The sequence below is a fragment of the Osmerus eperlanus genome, chromosome 19 (genome assembly GCF_963692335.1).
Source record: "Osmerus eperlanus chromosome 19, fOsmEpe2.1, whole genome shotgun sequence".
Taxonomy (NCBI): Eukaryota; Metazoa; Chordata; class Actinopteri; order Osmeriformes; family Osmeridae; genus Osmerus; species Osmerus eperlanus.
This window is the reverse complement of record NC_085036.1, coordinates 9279880-9302390: the sequence shown is the minus strand read 5'-3', so window position 1 is coordinate 9302390 and position 22511 is coordinate 9279880. Positions and strand designations below refer to the sequence as shown.

Genomic DNA, 22511 nt, shown 5'->3' with positions numbered 1-22511 from the left:
GGGGGGGGTGGGGGGCTTAGCTGAACCTCTGTTACATAAGAATCAGAAGCCTGCTCTGAGCTGTGTTCTGGTGGTGGGTAGCCCATTAAAGCTGAAATGGGAAACAGTGACCACATTTAGGATGCACATTTCTGTGTCTAGGTCCAAATAGTGTGTCCAAATAGTTTTGAACAAACACTAAGAAAAACACACACGTTTCAAACCCCATAGCAATCTACATCAATTGCTTTAATCAAGGTGCTCTCAGCTGGCTTTGGAGGAATCCATAAGAAGCCTGCAGGATGAGCAGCAGGGATAACCAGAGAAAAAAAGGTCTTATTACTGCGCAGAACCTTGATTGATTAGGCTTAACTATCACATCATAGGCAAAAGTCAATCTTTCATCTCATCTTCTCTTTTACATTTTGACACATACACACACACACACCTCCAAACAAGCAATCTAGATGGTGAATCGAACTCAGCTATATGTGTCTCTGCATAAAGACAATAAAGGCTACATGAACACCGGGTATGAGGGTACACATTTACACATTTACATAAGATATTACATTTACACATTAAAAAAAAACAATTTATACTCGACCGCACTCAACTGCATTCAGAAAATGCAGACACCTGGCAGAACTACCCCCCCTTTTCTCTTCCTCTCTTTCGCTCGAGGCAGATGATTTTCTGGGTCTTCGGCTCTATTTCTGTTCCTGTGATCGCTGAGCCGGACCTAAGGGGGGGAGAAATTAGATGGATGGAGAGAAGTGGAGAGAAAAGGGGGATGGAGGAATCCACCCGTGTCTCATTCTTCCTCTCCTCCTGTTCCACCTTACCCTTTGCACCTTTAATCTACCCTATCTTCCATTCTGGCTTCTCTCCCTCTTCTCCCCTCACCACCACTATTTTACTTTAATCTCCTCTTCCGGCCCCTGCATATGGCTCTCTCTCCAGGCAAGAGAGTGGAAAATACACATTTGATGTTTTATTCATTTAACAGTTGCTTTTATCCATAGTACAAATCATGCATATTGTCAGTACAGCAGATAATCATGGACAAGAAGTGCACAGTTCTTACCGCATGTCAGAGGTTAATGCCAAGTAATAGACTGTATTACTACATTGTAATGTTATTACTACATTATCCATTTAAATCAATACTAGCAGTAGATAAAACAGCTTCTTAAGGCTATCTACAGAAGTGTGTGTGTTCACAGAAGGATTCAAGCAGGCTTTTGCCCTCCTTAATCTCACCATGTAATGACAGTTTAAGGTTGTTGTTTTTTGGTATTCAGATTAATTCTAGGATTGGGTTCTGGCCAATGCAATAGCATTTGCTCGTCTTTAATCCCCTAACCCCATAATTCTTAATCAAAACCCAGGGACGTTTTTTTTATTCATCATTATCTAATCCCTCGTGAATAAGGCTGTGGGATTACCAATCTGACCTTGGCATTCTTCATCACACACAGCTGGTTTCTCCACCTCCACCATGAAAGGTCCTGGTTAACTCTGGAGTCCCAGTTCTGTTGTGTTCTATCACCCCCCCCAATCCACTTCCACAGATCCCATAGAGCACTGGTGATGAGAAAGCAATATTAATATATCATCTTACAGGTAAAGTGAATATGCTTCTGTGCAGTGAGTCTCTTCACAGCATGAAGGCCTAAGAAGGCTGACATCTGTGCTCCAGTTCATGAGAGACTATGTATTCTGCTGTTGGGGCTGAACAGCAATGCATCATATATTCTCACATCTGTTCTGAATAGAATTACAGTTTATCCCTCATGAGAGAGGGTCAGAAAGAGTGAGTGAGAGATGGAGAGAGAGATGGAGAGAGAGATGGAGAGACGGAGAGAGAGACGGAGAGAGAGATGGAGAGAGAGATGGAAAGGAGGCAGGGCGGGGAGGAAGGGGGAGACATCTGTCTGTTTGTGTTTCACAGTAAGAAGTTTCAAGATTATGACCTGTGTCGTCTCTGATCTTTCTCATGTGCCCTCTCTCTCTCTCTCTCTTTGTCTCACAAACACACACACACACACGTACACAACCGTAGCCACATTGTCAAAGCCATAATCAAAGACAGCTGTATTGTTTCATAATAACAGGTGTGTCAAAAAACATGTATTTCAGTTTTAACAGTGTTCAAAACCTTGACCACAGCCATTGACCAATATGAGTGGTTACCAGACATGGTAGAAAGTATTTGAGTATGAAAGCCTGACAATCAAACACACATCCCCACAAACAGGTCAGGCAGTCAGACATTCAGTGGTGCCCCATCCATCACAGTGAAATGATGAGCGCCCTGAGACGGGACTGAGCAGGTCTGCGTCGCCGTAGTGACGGCATTAAGACAAATGGGGAGGGCCGGAGAGGCTACAGCAGATATCACTCATATGTGACCCCTTCCATGGCCACGCTCTCTCTCTCTCTTTCTGTCTCTCTCTCTCTCTGTTGTCTCTCTACCCAACCGTCACACCACTCTCACACTCACCGGTTTCCACCTCTTTTCTATTGTCTGCCCTTAATCTGAAATGTCCAGCATCAACACACAGCGTGCAGAACTGCAGAGAAAAAGGCGATCTGACATCAGAGGGATTACCTGATGTGACGGCATCTCTCTCTCCCAACTGCTCACTGATCTCTCGCGCATTGACACTCAGAAAGTGCTTCCATGAATAAAGATTTCCAAATGAATTATGACACACTTCTTTGCTGTTGGCGTCAGAAGTTTTGGTTCAAATTAGTCTACTTTATCTATCTCACTATTTCGATGCTGTGTGCTGCTAAATCAAAATCATAATATTTTGCTTTCTCTAGAACGACTGTCTGGATTTTAAACCATATCCATTCGCGGAAAGCATGCAATTAGCGATTGTCATGTGACTTCCTCAACAGGCTGGCATTTAAAGTTTCAAAATATTATTTGACCTCAATCGCCATCTGCTGGCTACAATGGTGCACACAGTAATAATAAGCATCATTGTAGCAGCATCATAATATCTTCGTTCTTGTCCCTCCTTTAGCCTACAACCATAGACGGAAATCTATGATTTGTCCCCCCCAATAAATCACTGTAAACATAAATATGTGATTTCAATCATATAAATTATACGCAATGAAAGCGCTTAGCTGATTATGGACACAATGGCGCTTTGTTTTATGTGCTATGTGTTACAGCAGTAATTTTGGTCCCCCTCCGGAATTGGTCTTGAGAAAATGTCATATAATTGTCCCCCCCAAAGTTGATAGCAGATTTTTGCCACTGCCTACAACATGTGATGCGATCAAATAAGACAAAAGTACGGCAGTTTGTCAGTTTATGTACAAATGAACCCAATTTGCACTTTCAAGAAAGAAAAGTGAACTGCACGTAGAAAGGAGGAGATAGGCTATAGCGCTTATAAACGCGTTCCTCAGTTGTGTTGCTCAAGCTTGCCAAGCTGTAAGATAACAATTGCTTCTCAATATCGGAAACGAGACTTAAGCATGCAAGTTGATCCTATAGAACTAAAGAGACACTCGGAGAGTTGGTCTATTTTTTTCTCATGAGCAATTATAGCGGAGTGTCATTCTGAGCAACTGCATCATTGCACAGCTATTGCACCGCCAACAGTCAGCTCTGCGGCATGCCCGTGTCAGTCAAAGTAAACTGGAGCTATGAACATTATTGCGGGCTAAAGTCATGTCATCTGAGCCATTTAATTGGTACCCAAGTGACACAGGGGTGCAGCAGACTGCATTCCGAAACTGCCTGCTCACTGTTGTGTTGCGTTAGGGCCGCATGGCCGAGGATAATGTCCACAGAAACTTGAGTTAAGGAGTGCGCGCTGAAACAACTACCTTGAGTCCAGTATTTCGGTTGGAGCGTGATTGCCTTCAACTGCCTCAAATTTACACGCGTTTCTCTGTTTACCGCAGAGCGACAAAGCAAGAGTGGATTGACTACCTCTCACTGTATAGACTAAAGACAACCGTTGCATATTGTTCCTCGCTCCTTCTCACAGGTGTCAGGAAGCGTCGGCTTTAAGACGGGACCTTATGAGGACTCATCGAAGCAGGTTGGAAAAGACTGAAGAATATTGTTACGAACTGGGTGCTGGTTCACCCTGTCACGAATTTTCCTAGGTCAAGTTCGTGCTGCAGGTAAGACAGTGTGTTATTACTAGTTGACTTTTCGACCTGTCAGTGCGTAAAGGCATCGGTCCATTGCAGCCTGTAACAATGATCTTGGTCAAATGGTTGATTGCTATTACTATAACACTCGAACGTTGTGAAAAACTATGTGATATCGACTGACCTATAGGCTATATTTCTATAGCTACTTTACCCTGATATATGGGGACTGGTTTGGTCATAGAGGAAATTATAAAATACCATTCATCAGTTAAATGTTTTCCCTAACCAAAAACACTAATACAAAGTTTAAAAGACTGCTGTAGGATAGGATACTGATCTGAAGGATCAGTATCCTCAGGTTTGCCATAAAATGTTGATTATTTCTTACAGTTCTAATAGGCCACGCTCTGGGTCAGCCCTCGACATAGATGCATAGTCTGGACCAGCTTGCAGGGTCGTTAGAGGTTTCCTGGTAGAGGAGGAGAGGAGAGGGAGAGAGCTGGGCAAGGAGAAAAGATAGAGTGGGTAGAGCTGGTTGAGGAAGAGTGGGAGAGTGGATAGAGGAGGATAGGGAGTGTGGCTAATACCGGTGGAGGAAGAGAGGAGAGGGAGAGTCAATAAAGGTGGAGCGAGAGAGGGAGACTTGGTGGACTGGTCGAGGAGGAGAGGGAGTGTGGGTAGAGCTGGACGAGGAGGAGAGGAGAGGGAGTGTGGGTAGAGCTGGTCGAGGAGGTGAGGGAGTGTGGGTAGAGCTGGTCGAGGAGGTGAGGGAGTGTGGGTAGAGCTGGTTGAGGAGGAGAGGGAGTGTGGGTAGAGCTGGACGAGCACCATAGGGCTTTATGTGGGGTTATTGCAGGCAGATACCCAGATATAAACAGCCGTTACCCTCACCCAGAGAGGACGCGCCACATCCAGCCCTTTGGGAGATAGCCTGTCAACCTCGCTAATTATTTAATCCTACTGCAACTCTAAACGCATGATGAAACTCCACTGCTGTGTGTGTGTGCGCGTGTTTGCCAGTGTGTGTTTATGTGGTCGTTTATGTTCAGAGTATCACATTGCTCGGTCCGGTCACCCTTGGTTGTGCAGGGGGGGCTTCCCCGTATGTAATGTCACAATGCAAAGTCACTGCTCTCTCTCCCTGCCGTGATCTCACAAGGAATCAATGATCACCTCAGCCAGACGAGTGTCTCCTGACAAATCTGAAGTTCGAATCGCCTTCAGCCTCCAGGACCCTTCAGGTGAGACACACACACACACGGAATGCATGCGCACACTCACACGCACCGAGTGCCTCTCTATGAGACAAGGGTTTGGTGCACAAGAGGCCACGCCAACATCTATGTTTCAACCTTCGGTTGTGCTGACCGTACAATGCTAATCCGAGATCCGAAATTTGGCCCCAAAGAAACTAGAAGTGAAGCCCAAACGCAGCACCCGGCCGCACGGTGTGGGAAAGGAAAAACTCTGTGACTAAGTGACTTGCCGAGCTTAACCCTTTAACCCTGCATGACGTCTTCGGTCCAAATGAGCCTCCAGTTCCAGTATGTGTAATATCACACGCGCCGCATTCTCCCCTGCAAATCAGTCCCTAACGCAACTCTCAGGCCTCTACCTCACACCTCATCCCTTTAACTGAGTACCAATACCCATACTACCATACTATTTAGTATGCCAGAAAAAGATTGAGTACATACCATTACATTGTCCAATACAGTTTGCCAAAAATACCAGGATGACCAGCGACCATGCTTTTCTGGCTATTCTTACCCACATGCCTTTGTGCAGAGGAAGAAGTGTCAGTCATAGAGACAATGGTGCAGTAGCAGGCCATTACAAACATGTCAGTCCATTAGATGGCTTTGTCAAGTCGATGACAAAGTGCCAAACAGGTTGAGTACAATTCAACACTGCACACTGTATATGTATGCGTTTAGCAAAGGCATCTGCTTTACCTACTGGGAGTAAAAAGTAAAAGTATGCGTTTCAGGATGCCGTCTGGGTTTGTTCTCCCCATCCCTTTTGACTGGGTTCGTTCTTCCCTGCTGGGGTCGGGACAGGTGTCTCTTCTATTTCTGTAGGCTTGTGGCATCTTGAAAACAAACTCTCAACACACACGGTCACACACACACGGTCACACACACACATACACACACACTGTGCTGTCAGGGTGTTTTACGGCCGTGGGACGGGCATTGGGATGGCAGCTGCAGCTTTGCCACGGTAGCGTCAAGTTTCCCCTCTAACCCTAACCCTTCTGCCTCATTCGCTCCCCAGCTTCTAGAACACTAGCCTATATTTATCAGCATTTAACACTTCCCCTTCCACTACTCCTCCACCCCCTCCCTCGCGCTCCCTTGTCTTTCCCAGAAGAGCAGAAGGGTGCGAGGGAGGGCTGTGATCGCAACGGAACAGCCGGAGACAATGCCAGTGCCCATTACAGGAACACGAACACAAAGATCACGTCTTCCTTTTTCTTTCTTTCTTTTCTTTCTGTTTGTCTTTCTTTCATTATGGTGCATGACGGCAGCATAGGAGTCAATTTTTCAACTCTCTCAACTTTCGAAGTTTTACAAAGTGTTTTCACTCATCATTCCTTAGGCAAGAGGCCTGCTCTGTAGAGCCTCGTCTGCAGGGGGATGTGAGGCATGCTCCTCCATTACCTCATGCTGTAGTCCGAAGCCCCGCTACAACGTGTCAATCCCCAGCATGAGCGCTACATTCATCCCCCTTTCCTAATTGGCCCGGAGGTCTTCTGGCCCGCTGGCTGGCCTACTAAGGCCGTCTGCTTTTAGAAGGTTGCATCATCTCCAGGTCTCTCCACATGTGTTCCACCACTCCTGGGGGACACAGCCGGCAAAGGACAGCCGGTGTCTGTCTGCTGCTGCCTGCCCGCCTGTTTCTGTCCGCCCGTCTAATTCTGTCTGTCTGATTCTGTTTATCTGCCTGTCTGTTTACTCGCAACCAGTCTGCCAGACTTACAACTTTCACCAGGGCTATGCAGACGACCAGTGTTGTTAGATTCCTATGCAGCGGTGTCATGCTGTGTTCTGTAAGCAGTCCCCCCCCCCTCCCCCCTCCCCCCCCTGAGATAAACCAGTCCTGCATTCCATGAGGGTGACCTCACTGTGCTGGTAATACAAAGCCAGCTTGGGGGATGTTCAAGGAAAGGATTGTTGAGGTCAACACAGTCGTAAACCTCTTTGAGCCCCTGTCTCTTCTCTCTCTGTCAGACTTAGAAGATGCAGGAGACTCCCCCCGGTCCTTCCCTGACTTGGAGCAGAGACTACAGGTGAGCACACACACACACGCACTCAGTAGCTGATCACATTGAAAACACCTGCTCTCATAGAGAAGAGTGTGGAGGAATGGACAGGTTGGAGAACAGCAAAACACTGTGGTTGCACTTAGAGGATGCAATAGCCAGAGCAGAGATCTGTGGTGGGTACATTCAAAATGGCTGATGGGCTCGACCGTAATACAGCAGGTCAGCCACTAGATGTCAGCAGGTTTTAACTGTCATCATGGCTCCGAACATTTCTTAGTAAATGCACTCAAACTTTACCAAAAGGTTTTTCAATCTTGCACAGTTGTGGCATGGAAAGAAAATGTATGCAAGAAGGGGAAATCAGTTAAAAGGAGAGGAAAGAGGCGGAAAGTGAATGGGAAGGAGGTGTGTTCGAAATAGGATTTTATTTGAGTAAAGCAGAAGTACAGAAACAGACGTCACAGAGAACATAGACCACAGAAGTTGACCTCTCTCTTTGTTTATTTCTGTGTAACTGGCCTGCCTGCATTTCCTGTCATACTCATCCAGTGTTCCGTGTTGAATGTTGACGTACGTTATCAGCAGCCCTCAAGGTCTGTGCCGAACTCGCCAGACAGGGAACACAACACAACCCTATGTTCCCTTTCTTCCAACCTCACCATTTATGTTCTCTGTTTTTGAGGCTTAGTGACATCACCTCTATTTTCTCTCTCTTGTCTACCCAACCTCCCCCCCCCCCCTCCCCCTCGGGCAGCCCGTGCCCCCCTGTGGATCTCTGAGAGAGAGCGTTCAGGTGTACCGGGAGCACTGTAGGATGGCTCTGGAGTTCCACCAGGTCAAGCACGAGATCTCTCTCCTGGAGGACCGCAAGTAAGGCCGGCCGAACAGCAGGACGGCTGAGAAGCAGAGAGGCAGGGCTTGGTTCTCAGGTGGTGGACGGTGTCCACTGCCACGGCTGGCAGTGTTACGATCTCTGTTATACATTCAGGTTCAGGAAGGGGAAAAAAGAGCTTTGAAGCCCATTGGGATCCACACAGACCCACAGGTGGACCTAGGCTCAGGTTTAACTAAGAACTAGCACACACAGACACACACACACACACTTTGACCACAGAAGCTGAAGTGATGCAACAGCATTCTCTTTGTTTGTCTCATCTCCTAGGAGACTCATTCCATATAGAGCGAGAGGGGATTTCCTTACTCGTTATGATGACCAACTGTAAAAAATTGTGTTACCACCATGACAAGCACCAGAGAGACACTGACACACACAGGCATACACACACATTTTCTCACAAGTGTGTAACTATGTATTGTTACCCTATTCCTTTGACTGACTACATTTAAATGCGACTTGTACCAGGATTCATTTGTTGATTACACAGGACAGCAGAATGACTTGGCTAAAAGACGGGTTCATGGAACTCTTCTTTGTTTGCCTCTCTTTCTATCTTCTATGTATCCACTCTTCAACACTAGACTACTAACATAAAATACCTATCTAATACTAGGACTTGTTGTGTGTGTGAGAGAGGTGGGGGGCAGGGGACTTTCCCCTGAAGCAGTTCTTGGAAAGGCACTGTCCTGACTCTGTAATGTGCCATTGATGTAAGCCTGTTATAACGGAAAATGTTTGAATTTAAGTAATGTAACTGGAATTGGCCTATTGTATTTAGTTGTTGTCAGATGTGCCCTTTGTGGACTTTCATGTTAAAACAGATCAGTCTCATTTTATTTGACGGAGTAATAGACTATGATAGAATAAGGACATTGTATGTTTTGTATTGGGACTGACTGTATGGGCATTTACTGTAACATTGTGTTCTACCCCCCCCCCCCCCCCACCACACACACACACACACACACACTCCTAATTAGGCGTGAGTTGCTGGCAGAGCTGGTGGAGGATGAGCGGGTCGCCATGGAGATTGCCCGCCTGGAGGAGGAGTTCCATGTCCTGTCTGAGGAGAACCGCACGCTGCTCACCGTCCACACTGAGCGCGCCCAGCAGCTGGAGACACTAAGCCTGACCAATCAGAGTAGCCAGGATTCCTCGTGACCTCCAACCTCCCCCAGACCCGGAGACACGGAGACGCAGGGCTGGCTCGGCACTGGGCGGAGATGGAGGGGTTCAGCCAGTTTAACCACTGACCTCAGAGCTAGAAAAGCTTTGCCTCTGAATGTTCAATTCAGGATGACTATTTCGGTTTTTACTCTAATTCTGTCCAGGTTTTCGGTCAACACTGCACAGAGAGACACTTATATGGCCAGCCCATAGCTATGCAGAATGTTGATTAAAATGACGTTAAAGGACCCATTAAATTAGCTTTTTAGGATGACTAGTGTGGTAAAACTCTTTATACTGTATTCACACTTTTGACTAGTTCAATGCTTGTTCAAGGTTCCATGACCAATTGTTATCCACAACCATATGAAATGGGACATTTATGTTTCCTCTTTATGGCTATAGTGTATCAATGTGTCTTATGGTTGGTCTGGACTCCAGGAGGAACAGGAACGTATCCAACCTTCTGTCGTACAACGCTTATAGAGTAAATGGGATGAGAGTATGTAGAGGTTAGCTAGATCTTAGCTATGTTTGATGCTCAGTCTCTGCAAGGACATACGTAAGACCACAACAGTATAATATAGATAATCTGTAATGTAAAATGAGGAACAGGTTGACAGAATGTTGATGTGTTTTGACACAATTTTGTCTTCAGCATAAACATGTACCAAGCCCTACAGGAGAACACATGCAATACTTGGGTATTCTCTTCTTTATTATGAATAAAAAACCTTTACTTTGAACACCAGCATGACTTCTGCGTTTCATTTCCACAAGGGAGACCGAGGTTTTGTGGTTGTGACTTGGCACTATGGCACTAAATGTGAATAGGGAACTTACTGTTTCACAATGAGATTAACTCTGGAATTGTGAAATGATCAGCTGATACTGTAATAGCCCAACCCCCCGCCCTCTTTCTCTCTCTCTCTCTCTCTGTATCGCTCTCGCTCTCTCTCTCTCTCTCTCTCTCTCTCTCTCTATCTATCTCTCTCTCTATAACACACACAGACACTATTTGCCCAGAAAGCGGAAGTTAAACGCGCTGATATTCATACTACTGGGATAGTGGGAAAAAGTAGTGCGAGTCGAGTGACTGGAATTCGTCGTAAAATCGCATCGTCAAATAGTCAACAGTTGTACATATTCACAACAACAGCTAAAGTTGGACTGCAGACTTGGAATGATGATACTGATATAGACCAACGTACAAAGGAATTCGTGCTTACTCCTGAGACTGCTTTTCCATGTAATTTCTAGTCGTTGGATATGACAGGTACGTTAAAGTTTGGTGACGTAAACACTTTTGACTTTAGCACTGGTAGGCGATATATGATGGCACTTTGTAGAGTTCCAACTGTTTTTGTTATGTTGTTTACACGTGGCCTTAAATAGAAAGGGCCTTAAGAAACGTGTTTTATACCTCATTCCACGTTTAACTTTGAAATGTGTAGCTTTATCCGGAAAACGAAACGGTATTCCGCGCTGCCATATGCCAGTCATTCAGGAAATTTTGAATTTTTCGAGAAGCAGCATGTGAATGCTCATTCAGCGATCCTATAATAATAGCCTACAGTTTTCATCTATAATGTTTATGGTGATTGGTTACATATTAAACCAGCTGTGGTAGATTACTCGTGCGCGGAAGAAGACATATACGGCTTGAAAAGCCGTATAATTTAGTGAGCATATTCGGGTTCAGAAAAGTGCTTGCTCATCCTTTATCAGCAATGAGTCAGCGCTATCCTGTCTGTTGCGCCACATACACGCACACACACGCACACAGACATTTGGCTTGTCATCGTGAATGATACATTTGGACTAGACATTTTTTTATAAACCAGATCTAGCATTTTTCTTAAACTAATTTGCTTGAATTCTAGTTTGTCTTCAAAGACCTGTTTCTTAAACAAAGGCATGCTGTGCAGAATTAATGTACTGACACTCAGTTCCTGTGTCAGTTTGTTCTGCTTATGTCATTAATACATGTTTACTTTGTGTATGCCTGACTGCATTTGTGTGTGTGTGTGTTTGTGTCGTTCTGGATTCATCTTGATTTCTGTCCTGCTTTTCTTCATGTCTGCCCAGATGTCCTTGCTGGCCATGTCTCTGGAAGGCTTACGGTCCTCTGCCTTTACATTTGAGTCTTCTGTGCACAGCTCCCATGTGCTCCGCTGCCTTGAAGAACAGAGGCGCAAGGATATACTGTGTGACGTCACCGTGGTGGTGGAAGAGCAGAGTTTTAGGGCCCACCGCTCGGTCCTGGCTTCCTGCAGTGAATACTTCACAAACAGGGTCTCTTCCCACACAGGCCAGGGCCTAGTCCTCACTCTTCCACCTGAGGTGAGGAAGGACAGCGTTAGCTTGCTAAGCTGAAGTCTCAAGTGTTTACCACACACACAAGAAATCAGAATAGCAGGAAAACATAATTGTACATGTAGATTGCGAGGCTGAAAGCATTAATTGCACACTACCTGCACACGTGTACCATAGAGGTGAACAGCTGTGCCAATCCATTGGAGAGATAAGATTTAAATATGATTTGTCAGCAGCATGGGTTTTGCTGAATATGTGTGACCAAACAGTGGTATTCATGTACTACGTGTCATGACTTTATATGTTACTGTCAAAGGCGTTAGCAGAGTCCAAAGGCATTGACTTAATCTTTTTTTCTTTTCTTCTTTTATTCTGTCTCTTTACTTATATTTGTATCTGTCTCCTTCTCAGGTGACTGTCGGTGGCTTCGAGCCCTTGCTAAGGTTTGCGTACACCTCTAAGCTTCTTTTCAGCAAAGATAATGTCCACGAGATCCGTAACTGTGCAGCTATTCTGGGGTTCAGGGATTTGGACAAAGCCTGCTTTGATTTCCTCCTTCCCAAGTTTTTCACCAGCGCCAGAGGCCCCATCCCTCAAAAGCCCTGCTGTAAGACACGCTGCAGGAGAAGAAATTCACCCGGGGCGGACCTAGTAGCTGACAATGACACCTTATTGGCTGAACAAGGAGTTGAGGTGTCCTCTGATACTTCCTCACAACCGGAAGTGGGTGAAGCTTCTTCCCACATCAGCCAATCAGGGAATGATGTTGCAGGAAGCGCGAGCAGAAGCACCACCCTTCTGCCTGAGGCTGATGTCCACTCTGATGGCATGACAAAGTATCGCAAGTTTCAGCTGGCCTGTGGGAAGGAGGTCTGCGGCCTGGAGAAGTGCCCCGACTCCCCTGCCGCGGGGAGCAGGAAGGGCTGCTCCAGGCCCCTGCCCTGTCTATCCTGCCTGTCATGCCCCAGCAGCGGAGTCTGTGAGTCTGCCATGGAGCACCCTGGATCACAGACGACACCAGAGTTAATGGTGGAGAGAGAGCTCGTTGGTAGGAAGGAGGAGTCTGGGAACCCTGGGCCTGAAGGGGATGAGAGCGTCGTTATGGGAGATAATGAGGAACAGAGGCCTGAGGAGTCTGGTGGATTTAATGATCGTCCTACATCAGTGGCAGCAGAGGAAGAGGGAGATGGCAGGTGGAAGAATAGTGAGAAGGAACTCCTTACTGTGATGACTAATAGAGGGATAGAGAGAGCTGGAGGGGAGAGCAGTTACACAGAGAGTGAGGTAAGCCAGGGCTGTAGAGGAAGAGGAGGAGAAGAGAGAGTAGATCGAGAGAGGAGCGCTGTAGAGAGAGAGGTGGCTGAGCACCTAGCCCAGGGTCTCTGGTCAGACTCCTCTCCTACCTTCTGTCTGGATAATATCTCTGGAACTGGGTTTGACTCTGGGACTGGGACAGGGACCAGGTCTGGGCCTGGGACGGCGAGTGAGTCTGGAGGCACCCAGTTGGGTTGCACGACAATGGACTGGCTGAAGGTCCAACTGAACCTGAGTTCGGACACCGCTGACTGTCCCTTTCTCCAAACCCTGGACCCTAGCACAGGGACGGGGACAGGAGCCGGGGGGGCAGACATCCAGTTTGCGGGGTGTGGGGGATTATCCCAGTCAGTGTGCAGTCCCTGTGTGTCCTCCCTTCAGTCAGGGGAAGACGGGGACTCGGACAGCTTTGACACTGAGGGAGACAGCGAGTTCTACAGCAGTGAGAGAGTCAGAGAGGTGAGCTAAAGGAGAATAATCCATTTATTCATGAGTCAAAATCTCAAACCATTTCTAATAATGCATAGTAATAATAATATCATATATAAGTCTTTGTCAGTTAATGTTGGATTTCTAGTGTACTACATCTAACTCAGTCATGTTCACCTCAGGTTGACATTAGCGTTAAACGTGTTTTAAGAGTCTGTGGACACGTTTAACTAACTGTAGCATGACTGTCTTGTTTGTCTTAGATAAGAGTTTATAATTTGTCGGTCTGGAGAAGTAGGTGTTGGTTGTAATTCAACACAGTGGTTGAGTTAATAATTCAGCTCTGTGCTCGTGTGTGTATATATTTGCGTCTGTAAGTGAGTGAAAAAGAGAGGCTTTTCAGATGGATCAGAGTCCAACACCAACTAGCTTATCAGATCACCCTCCCTGGTTGTCTGCTTGTGATTAGAAATCTGGGGAACATACAACTGATGGTATGGCCCCACAGGGAGATGCAAGTAGTGCAGATTTCGTTCAGGAGTGAATAGTGTCCCTTGATTATATACAAATATATAGGGCAGCCCATACTTAACCATAATAGAATCATGATGGGTACATGAGTCACACACTCTCCACAGACTGAGGTTGCTCCTGTGGTTGGGCCTTATAATGGCGGTCTACTCAGACCTTTTGATACTATGCTTCCTGACCTGACGTTCTCCCTCCCTGGGTTCTGTGGCAGGTCCAACTGCCGTTCTCTGTGGAGCGGCTGGTGTCTCTGAGCAGGAATGACTTCCAGCAGATGCTGAAGCAGCACAGTCTGACCCGGCAGCAGCTGGACTTCATCCACGATGTGAGACGGCGCAGTAAGAACCGCGATGCTGCGCAGCGCTGCCGCAAGAGAAAACTGGACTGTATACGCAACCTGGAGTGTGAGATATACAAGCTGGTGAGGATCTTAAGATGGTTGTATGTTACTTCTCTCATTTATTCGGTGCAAACTACTTTTTGTCAAACATATTCAACAGTGTGTGTGTGTCTTCGCATCACAGAGAACAGAAAAGGATAAGCTGAAGGCAGAGAGCAACGAGTTGAACCAGTTGAAGGTGAAGACGTTGCACAGAGTCTCTGCCTTGTATCAGAAGGTCTGCAGTGAGGCAGACCTACAACCGGAGCAGGTCCAGATCCTGGCCAAGTTCTCCTCTCTAGACTGCCCGCTCTCCTCTTTCATGTCCTCCACAGACCCTCCCTTCGCTGGGTTTGGGGAGCTACTCCAGTCCCAGGCTCCACTATCTGCCTTCTTTGTAGGCCCAACCTCAGACATATGCCAGAACTCTATTGAACCCTTGCCAAGCTGCTCCATGGAGACGCCAACATGTGATAAACACCCAGCCAATGGGAAGGCTCCTTAGATTAAACCCTGTTCTCAAGTGTTTTAAGCCTCATCTAGACGGAAGTGAGTACAACTTAATTTAAGATATCTAAAAAGGACATTGTAGATATCTTGAATTGAGTGGAATTAAAGATATAATGAACTGGAATTATGACTAGTCAGAATTAAATTGTAGATATTTTAAACTGGAATTACTAGTCAGAATTCACTTGCAGATATCTACAATTCACATTGAGGATATTTGCATCTGAAATGTAGATATCTGTAATCAGAAACCCAATACACATAAATGGCAAAACTAGTTTGAATCTTACTAGTCAAAATGTACTTATATCTAAAATTAGAATTTTGACCAGTCAAAATATAATAAAAGATATCTAGAATTAGAGTTTTGACTAAACAAAATTACATTGGAGATATCTGTAACGAATATCAAGCCTAGCTAATAAATGTTAAAACGAAGCTTGCCATGGTAGTATGACTGCCCGATCAACTCTGTGTGGGTATTATCAGTAATGTTTGGGAAGGAAATCTCTCATATCCTCACGACATGCAATCAAACTACAGCATTTAAACCATATTAAATGTGCAGGTGCACATACCCTGCATCTTTGTGATGTGTTGATGTTAACATGAAGATTGTACAGTAATCACAAATGGTTACCTACTACTATGCCTCCTTTGGCCAATGGGAACCTCCATGTATCTCTTCAGCTAAAACTTGTCAATGCTTTTCTAAGTCTGTATACTATGCTGTCAAGGACTTTTAAGGATTTCCTCAACATTCCGTTGGATTTTGTTATCCAACCATCAGTTGTCAGTCACTCACTGGATCTGTGATCAACCATCAGTTATCTTGTCAACCACACAGCACAATTACACCTTCTAAAATAAAGCCTTAATTTCTGGTGCACAATCAACACATAATGCAGGATAAAGGTAAGTTTAAGGTACATTTTGAAGTCCCTGCTTGTATATTGACAGTTTCTCAGGTTAAGCAGAAAAATACATAGTTTCCGATGTCTGTATTTTGATTTTTTTGGAAAACCAACTGTCTTCTACTAACTGATTGTACATAAATGATTGTACATTTAGCTCTATAATGCTCATTCATGCATTGAGCAGGTTTAGTAAGTTCTTGAATAGTATAGGGTAAAGTACCCAGCTGACCTATATGATTCATTTTTCTCAGGTGAAAATCTGCACTGTAAGTCTTCTTTTCCATTACAATGACTGAGTAGTGTTTTGGAAGATTGAACATACTGTACAGTATATGCTTCCATACCCAGGTGCTCAGAACAGTTCTACCATCCAAAGAAAACTAACTACAAATGTTATTTTCTGGAATAAAAAGTATCTTTGGAACCCCTCCAGTGTTGTTTGTAATTTTCAGTCCTTGTATTTTTACTCTTGTGGGTCGTCATGAACCTTGACTTTTGTCTTTTGTCTTATCTGAGCATTAATCTCAACCAACAATTTGCTTGATTTTAATGGATGATTTTTTTTCACTCAAGGTAACCGTTTCTGTGTAGCGTATAGTCTCGGGGTTATACGCCACTGCTGTTTTCCCTAAATTGAAGATTCAGTTATTTAAAACAGCAGATTGTGGAGCTAAAATGAAGGGTGTATGTTGTGCATGCATTAGATATGCCTGTTACACTGAGTATTTCAGCGAAAGGATATAGTATTTTAAATACTCTAAGCACATTTATATATGAGTGTATGCCTATTTTTGCACAAATTTGACGTTGATGGTCTCTGTTATCTCTCTTTTGAGAAAGTAGCAACTTCTGTGTTTGCATCGTGCCCCCATGTGGTCACCCATAGAACTTGCTATTTCGCAAACGCTTTAATTTTGAAGTATGTCCCTTGCAGTTCACTATAGTAAAGACAGACGGCTTTTTGTCGGAACTCCTCCCTCTCTCTCTGGCTTTGTGCTAACTGCTAAACCCACGCCGCAGCTTCCTTCTCTTGGACACCGGAGCTGCTAAGTAACAGAAAATGGCTTTACACGTACCCAAAGCTCCGGGCTTTGCCCAAATGTTGAAAGATGGTGCTAAGGTAAGATCTTGTTATATGTTAACCAGTAATCAATTATAAGCAACCACTTGCAGTCAAATTAGATGTATAGCAGAACAAGCTAGCTAAGCGAACCACAATCAAGCACTGTCATGTGGGGATGCTTCTAGAACGCACTTGCTAACAGCCTAGGCCTCGCGTGATCTTCTCCTTATAGAATGGCTAGCTAACCAACGAACCACGTGAGAAAATATAGATAATCCAATGTGACCTGATGCACCTGAGAATGGGTCCCTGCAGTGTTCTGATATTTTTTTGTAAAGTAGTAAAATAGATAATTGACAATTGTTTGCGGATGAAGCAACTAAGAATGGCTGACTAGTTAGCCAAATACTGGCAAAGACACACTACTAGCTAAAGTTAGCTAGCTAGCAAATACTGTAACTGTCCCATTCCATGCTGCTAGCTAGCTACTGAATGAATGAGTTTCATTATTTTATAACGTGTTAAGTAAACTGCTTTGAGTTCGTATCCAGGGCCCAGCTGTTATTTTACACCGATTCGAACCATTATCATAGCTGGTAAACGTAATGTGAAATTGCGATCTTGTATTGATGGTGAAACGACTGCGTAGGAAAGGCGTTGCCCCCCCCCCCCCTCAAAAAAGGTTCGCATCTTTGTGCCAAACGTTAGCAGATTCTCTATTTAATCCAATCCAGTTAGAATTTGTACTGCAGTAATTGTAGCACATTGCTTTGCAATCAAGTCATTAATCCGGAATTATGACCAGATGTAGATTTCCTATTCAAATTGAATCCTTCTACATTTGGCCATATTTACCATTGAGGTAGCTATTAATGCAACCGTTGCAGCTAACTGGTGTGTCTTCTACTCTTTCACACCCTACTCTGTGTGATACTCAATGTCTGCGCGCTCTTTGTCCTCAGCACTACTCCGGGTTGGAAGAGGCTGTCTTCCGCAACATCCAGGCGTGTAAAGAGCTGGCCCAGACCACACGCACAGCCTACGGACCCAACGGTAAGACACATCTGCCTCTCACTAGTATGACAGGAGAGATGTCCGATTCCGTGTTGGATTTACACTAGGATGCCTTGCTGTTTACAAAACATACTATAACACCCCATTACTTTCCCCCCAGGCATGAACAAAATGGTCATAAACCACTTAGAGAAACTCTTTGTCACCAACGATGCAGCAACCATTCTCAGAGAGCTTGAGGTAAGATTAATTTGTCAGGTATACCCTGGACATTGTTGCATGTGAAAACATACCCGCTTTAGACTTTCCCAGAGTTTGTTTTATACAGTCAACCCTGCTCTATGTTGACCTAACTTTTCTTTTTTGGGGGGTGGTGGTTCCAGGTACAGCACCCAGCGGCCAAGATGATTGTGATGGCTTCCCACATGCAAGAGCAGGAGGTTGGCGATGGCACCAACTTTGTCCTGGTCTTTGCTGGAGCTCTGTTGGAGCTGGCAGAAGAGCTGCTCAGGATGGGCCTGTCTGTTTCTGAGGTATAGTCTCTCTGCCTCTCTCTCGTCTCTCTCTGTCTCTCTCTCTGGGACACATCCTAAACCACACCTTCCACCGTATTAATCAGTCTCCTGTCTATCTCAGGTGATTGAGGGTTATGAAATGGCCTGCAGGAAGACCCTGGAGATCCTCCCAGAGTGTGTGTGCTCATCAGCTAAAGACCTCCATGACGTCAAAGAGGCATCTGCCATGATCCGGCCCGCAGTCATGAGCAAGCAGTATGGCAACGAGGACTTCCTGTCTGACCTCATTGCCCAGGCCTGTGGTGAGTCTCTGATCCAACAGGATTGGATAGTTAAGCTTGAGGCTGAACTCAATTTGTACTTGGTAAGGTACTTGACATATTTTCTCTTTGGTGTTGCAGTCTCCATCTTCCCAGAATCTGGCAACTTCAATGTCGATAGTGTCAGAGTATGCAAGATCCTGGTATGTGGTGTTATTTATTGTCCTTTTCACTTCATTTCTTTTATTCTTACTCGCTCTGTCTTAGTATGTTTATTTGTGTGCATCTGTGTTAACTCTAACCCTGTGTTTGCATGCAGGGCTGTGGGTTGACCTCCTCTTCCATGCTCCACGGCATGGTGTTCAAGAAGGAGGCAGAGGGAGACGTCACATCAGTCAAAGACGCCAAGATCGCAATCTTCTCCTGTCCCTTCGACTGCATGGTGACCGAGACCAAGGTAAGAAACACACCTGACTCTTGTTCTCTTTTCAACACGTTGAAAGTATTCAGAGTAATCCCCCCCCTCCCCCCCCTCTATTCCACCCTCTTGTGGGCTGTAACTGAGCATTGTCTTAATCAACTCCGAGGGCTTAATCCATGCCTCTCGTCCTCCCAGGGCACCGTGTTGATAAAGAACGCTGAGGAGCTGATGAACTTCAGTAAGGGGGAGGAGGACATGATGGAGGCCCAGGTGAAGGCCATCGCCGATTCCGGTGTGAACGTGGTGGTGACCGGGGGCAAGGTGGCGGACATGGCCCTGCACTACGCCAACAAGTACCAGCTCATGGTCGTCAGGTAGGAAGAACGGAGCCGCTCCTTGGTTGCGTACCGTTTCCGTCTCTGACCTGGTCCAGACTTTGAGACTGCACTGTTTTACATTCAGACTCAACTCCAAATGGGACCTCCGGAGGCTGTGTAAGACAGTTGGAGCCATAGCCCTACCTAGACTTGTGAGTTCTTCAATAATTTTTATGTCCTGAAAATACGAAACAAAAAATACATTTAGACCTGTAACAACATTCGTCTATTTAAACCCCATATACATTTCTGCGGGCTTGCAGTGGTTTTAGACTGGAAAAACCTCATCATTTTACAACGTGCATCCAATGTCTCTTACTAATGTTCTCTGCAAACCTCTCCCCCTCTGCAGACTGCTCTTACCCCAGAGGAGATGGGCCACTGTGACAGCGTGTACCTGACCGAGGTTGGAGACACACAGGTTGTGGCCTTCAAGCATGGTGAGGACCCCAGCTCGTCTACAGTCGAGTTCAAAATCCGTCTGAGCGTGTAGGGTTACAGTGTTTGCTAGACTGGGGGGGGAAGTAACCTGTGAACACAAAGCCCAGCCTGTTAAGCCGTCCCTTGCCCTCCCTGACAGACAAAGAGGATGGTGCCATCTCCACCCTGGTGATCAGGGGCTCCACAGACAACCGGATGGACGACATTGAGAGGGCCATCGATGACGGCGTCAACACTTTCAAGGTCCTGGTCAGGGTGAGTTCCGCTCGCTCGCAGTGACACGGCTCTGGTCGATGCTTCGTACGGCAGGTCAAACCCTCCTCGGTCTCCCTCTGCAACAGTCTGACGAATGTTTTGTCGCCCTGCAGGACAAGAGGCTGGTGCCTGGGGCTGCCGCCACAGAGATTGAGCTGGCCAGACAGATCACTTCTTATGGAGAGGTACGGAGGGATTTCTTTTTAACTCTTCAAGTAAAATGGCAACTCGATTTAGTTGTCAACATGCCTGGGTGTGTGACGTTAAGTGGTTGGTCTTCTCTGTGCGGTGTAGTCCTGTCCAGGTCTGGAACAGTACGCCATTAAGAAGTTTGCCGAGGCGTTCGAGGCTGTGCCCCGCGCCCTGGCCGAGAACTCTGGCGTCAAGGGCAACGAGCTCATCTCCAAACTCTACGCCGTCCACCACGAGGGCAACAAGAACATGGGCTTCGACATTGAGGTGCCGACACCAGTACTAGGATACAGATCAGAAGCTAGTCATCTCTTTTTACAAACGTCTCTGTATTTTTATGATTGGTTTTAATTGTTACGTGTCCAGCGATACCAAGGGTTTAACTCATGGCTGCTTGGATAGTGGACTTGGTTGATCCTGACTGGCTGTGACTCATGTCTCTGACAGGGAGAGGGTGCTGCTGTGAAGGACATGCTGGAGGCTGGGATCCTGGAGCCCTACCTGGTCAAACACTGGGGCATCAAGCTGGCCACCAACGCAGCCATCACGGTACTCCGGGTGGACCAGGTGTGTACTCGGACACGGACACTACACACACACACACAACCCCCCACCCTCTTTCTCTTTGCAGATCAACGGGAACAAAAAACAAGATGGAGCTCCCTGAAAACGCTCACTATCATCACATCAACCCGTTCACGTTAACAATTTCTTCCTATTTTAGTAGCAGGGTCTGGTCCCCGTTGGTGTGATGGGTGTGCAGAGTGGTAACAGGAAGTGTGTGTGTGTGATTCAGATCATCATGGCTAAGCCTGCGGGGGGACCCAGGGCTCCTAAGCAGAGGGGCCACTGGGACAAGGATGGCTGGGAGGAGGAGCCCGATAAGTTTGAAACCCACCATTAAGAGGGAATACACACACCCTCGTCAGGTGCTGGAATGTGTGTGTGTGTGTGCGCAACCAGAGACCACTTGCACGGATACTCACTTGCTCACAGATGCGTTTTGTGCGCGCGTGAAGAATGTCTCTCCTGACTTCCCGTCTGTGCTAACTCTGTATGTGTGTGATGGAATGATGAGTGAAGACCCTTGGTGTGTTCTTTTTCAGAAACCGGCTAGCAGTTTGAATTTAATACCTCAGGATCCAGTTTCCTAATGCATTATTGAGCGATTCACCCAAAAACGTGACATTTTGTTTGCCATTATGTGTGACATCACAACTAACTATATCACTGAAGCTCCGCCCCCTTCACAGTAGCTCGTATCTTGTTTGGGGATTTTAAACGTGGAGGGATCAGAACGGTATAAGCAACATGCTGTTGGCTTCAACACGACATTGCTTTAACCAATCCTGATTATGACCCGCTTACTGCCTTTGCCACACGACTTGCTCATCACCCAGAGGTTTTGATCTGTGAGCATAAGGGGCTGGAGCCTAGGGTAACCCTAACCCTAGTCCAGGGAAGGTGGGAGTGCATGCTGCATGGAGTGTCAACACGAGTTCTATGAAGCCCGTTTTGCACGACTAGTAACGGTGTACACAGTTTGCGAACGATGACGCGGTTTGGACCGAAGGACTGCTGTTTCCGTCAGGTAAAACTGGGACTTGATTAGAAAGAGACTGACTTTCCTGTCCTTTCCCCTCCAGATCATCATGGCCAAACCAGCAGGTGGACCTAAAGCCCCCGCGGGCAAGAAGGACTGGGATGAGGATGACTGAACCTGACCCGACCCCTTTCCACCCCTAACCCACTCAGCTTTTTCTACTTGTTTATTTAAAGCCTGACACTTTGTTTTGTAGGAACCATCATACATTGGTGTTACACGTCCAGTACGAGAGATATCGATGGCACTGTTTTGCTTTATGTTCTTGTCCCGAATAAATGGCACTTGCGCCGTCATTGCTGACCTGACATGGTGGTTTTAATGTCTTTCACACATTCACAAGGTCACGAGCACGAGTTTTGGTAGATGCCATACTGTCTGCTGGACTTGGACTTAAATACTCAGACATGTGGAACATAGCCAGGTGTGTGAAGGAAATGTCCGTGGAGTAGAACGATATAATTCATAGCGACGTTACGTATCAGGTTAGAACGTCAGATTACTACATGATGCACCGGATGTTGGTGTAGTTTG

The 22511-nt window shown here is 46.0% G+C and overlaps 3 protein-coding genes and 1 long non-coding RNA gene across 5 annotated transcripts; 3 read left to right on the top strand and 1 right to left on the bottom strand.

Annotated features, from left to right (window-relative positions):
- Positions 1–28: 28 nt before the first annotated feature.
- Positions 29–2799, bottom strand: LOC134039892 (uncharacterized). The gene is made up of 4 exons (XR_009932837.1): positions 2594–2799; positions 1437–1566; positions 597–721; positions 29–274 (listed from the first exon to the last, which is right to left on the bottom strand). It is a non-coding gene; the product is annotated as an uncharacterized LOC134039892 (long non-coding RNA).
- Positions 2800–3623: 824 nt separating this feature from the next.
- Positions 3624–10194, top strand: map3k7cl (map3k7 C-terminal like). Its single transcript, XM_062486043.1, has 5 exons — positions 3624–4137; positions 5270–5351; positions 7344–7402; positions 8133–8248; positions 9257–10194. Exons 2-5 carry the CDS (start codon positions 5276–5278, stop codon positions 9435–9437), a joined length of 432 nt encoding a protein of 143 aa, XP_062342027.1. The 5' UTR covers positions 3624–4137; positions 5270–5275; the 3' UTR covers positions 9438–10194.
- A 258-nt stretch (positions 10195–10452) lies between these two features.
- Positions 10453–16262, top strand: bach1b (BTB and CNC homology 1, basic leucine zipper transcription factor 1 b). Its single transcript, XM_062485562.1, has 5 exons — positions 10453–10719; positions 11532–11786; positions 12171–13532; positions 14245–14451; positions 14555–16262. Exons 2-5 carry the CDS (start codon positions 11532–11534, stop codon positions 14912–14914), a joined length of 2184 nt encoding a protein of 727 aa, XP_062341546.1. The 5' UTR covers positions 10453–10719; the 3' UTR covers positions 14915–16262.
- Positions 16263–16796: 534 nt separating this feature from the next.
- On the top strand, positions 16797–22285 carry cct8 (chaperonin containing TCP1, subunit 8 (theta)). 2 transcript variants are annotated; one of them, XM_062485385.1, is made up of 16 exons: positions 16797–16956; positions 17862–17952; positions 18074–18153; positions 18297–18446; positions 18550–18730; positions 18830–18891; positions 19008–19145; positions 19305–19483; positions 19572–19638; positions 19839–19926; positions 20067–20182; positions 20296–20367; positions 20477–20641; positions 20822–20941; positions 21171–21303; positions 22021–22285. In XM_062485385.1, exons 1-15 carry the CDS (start codon positions 16897–16899, stop codon positions 21276–21278), a joined length of 1677 nt encoding a protein of 558 aa, XP_062341369.1. In that variant the 5' UTR covers positions 16797–16896; the 3' UTR covers positions 21279–21303; positions 22021–22285. The 2 variants fall into 2 exon arrangements, with proteins under 2 accessions (XP_062341369.1, XP_062341370.1); XM_062485386.1 differs by lacking the exon at positions 21171–21303.
- Positions 22286–22511: the final 226 nt, after the last annotated feature.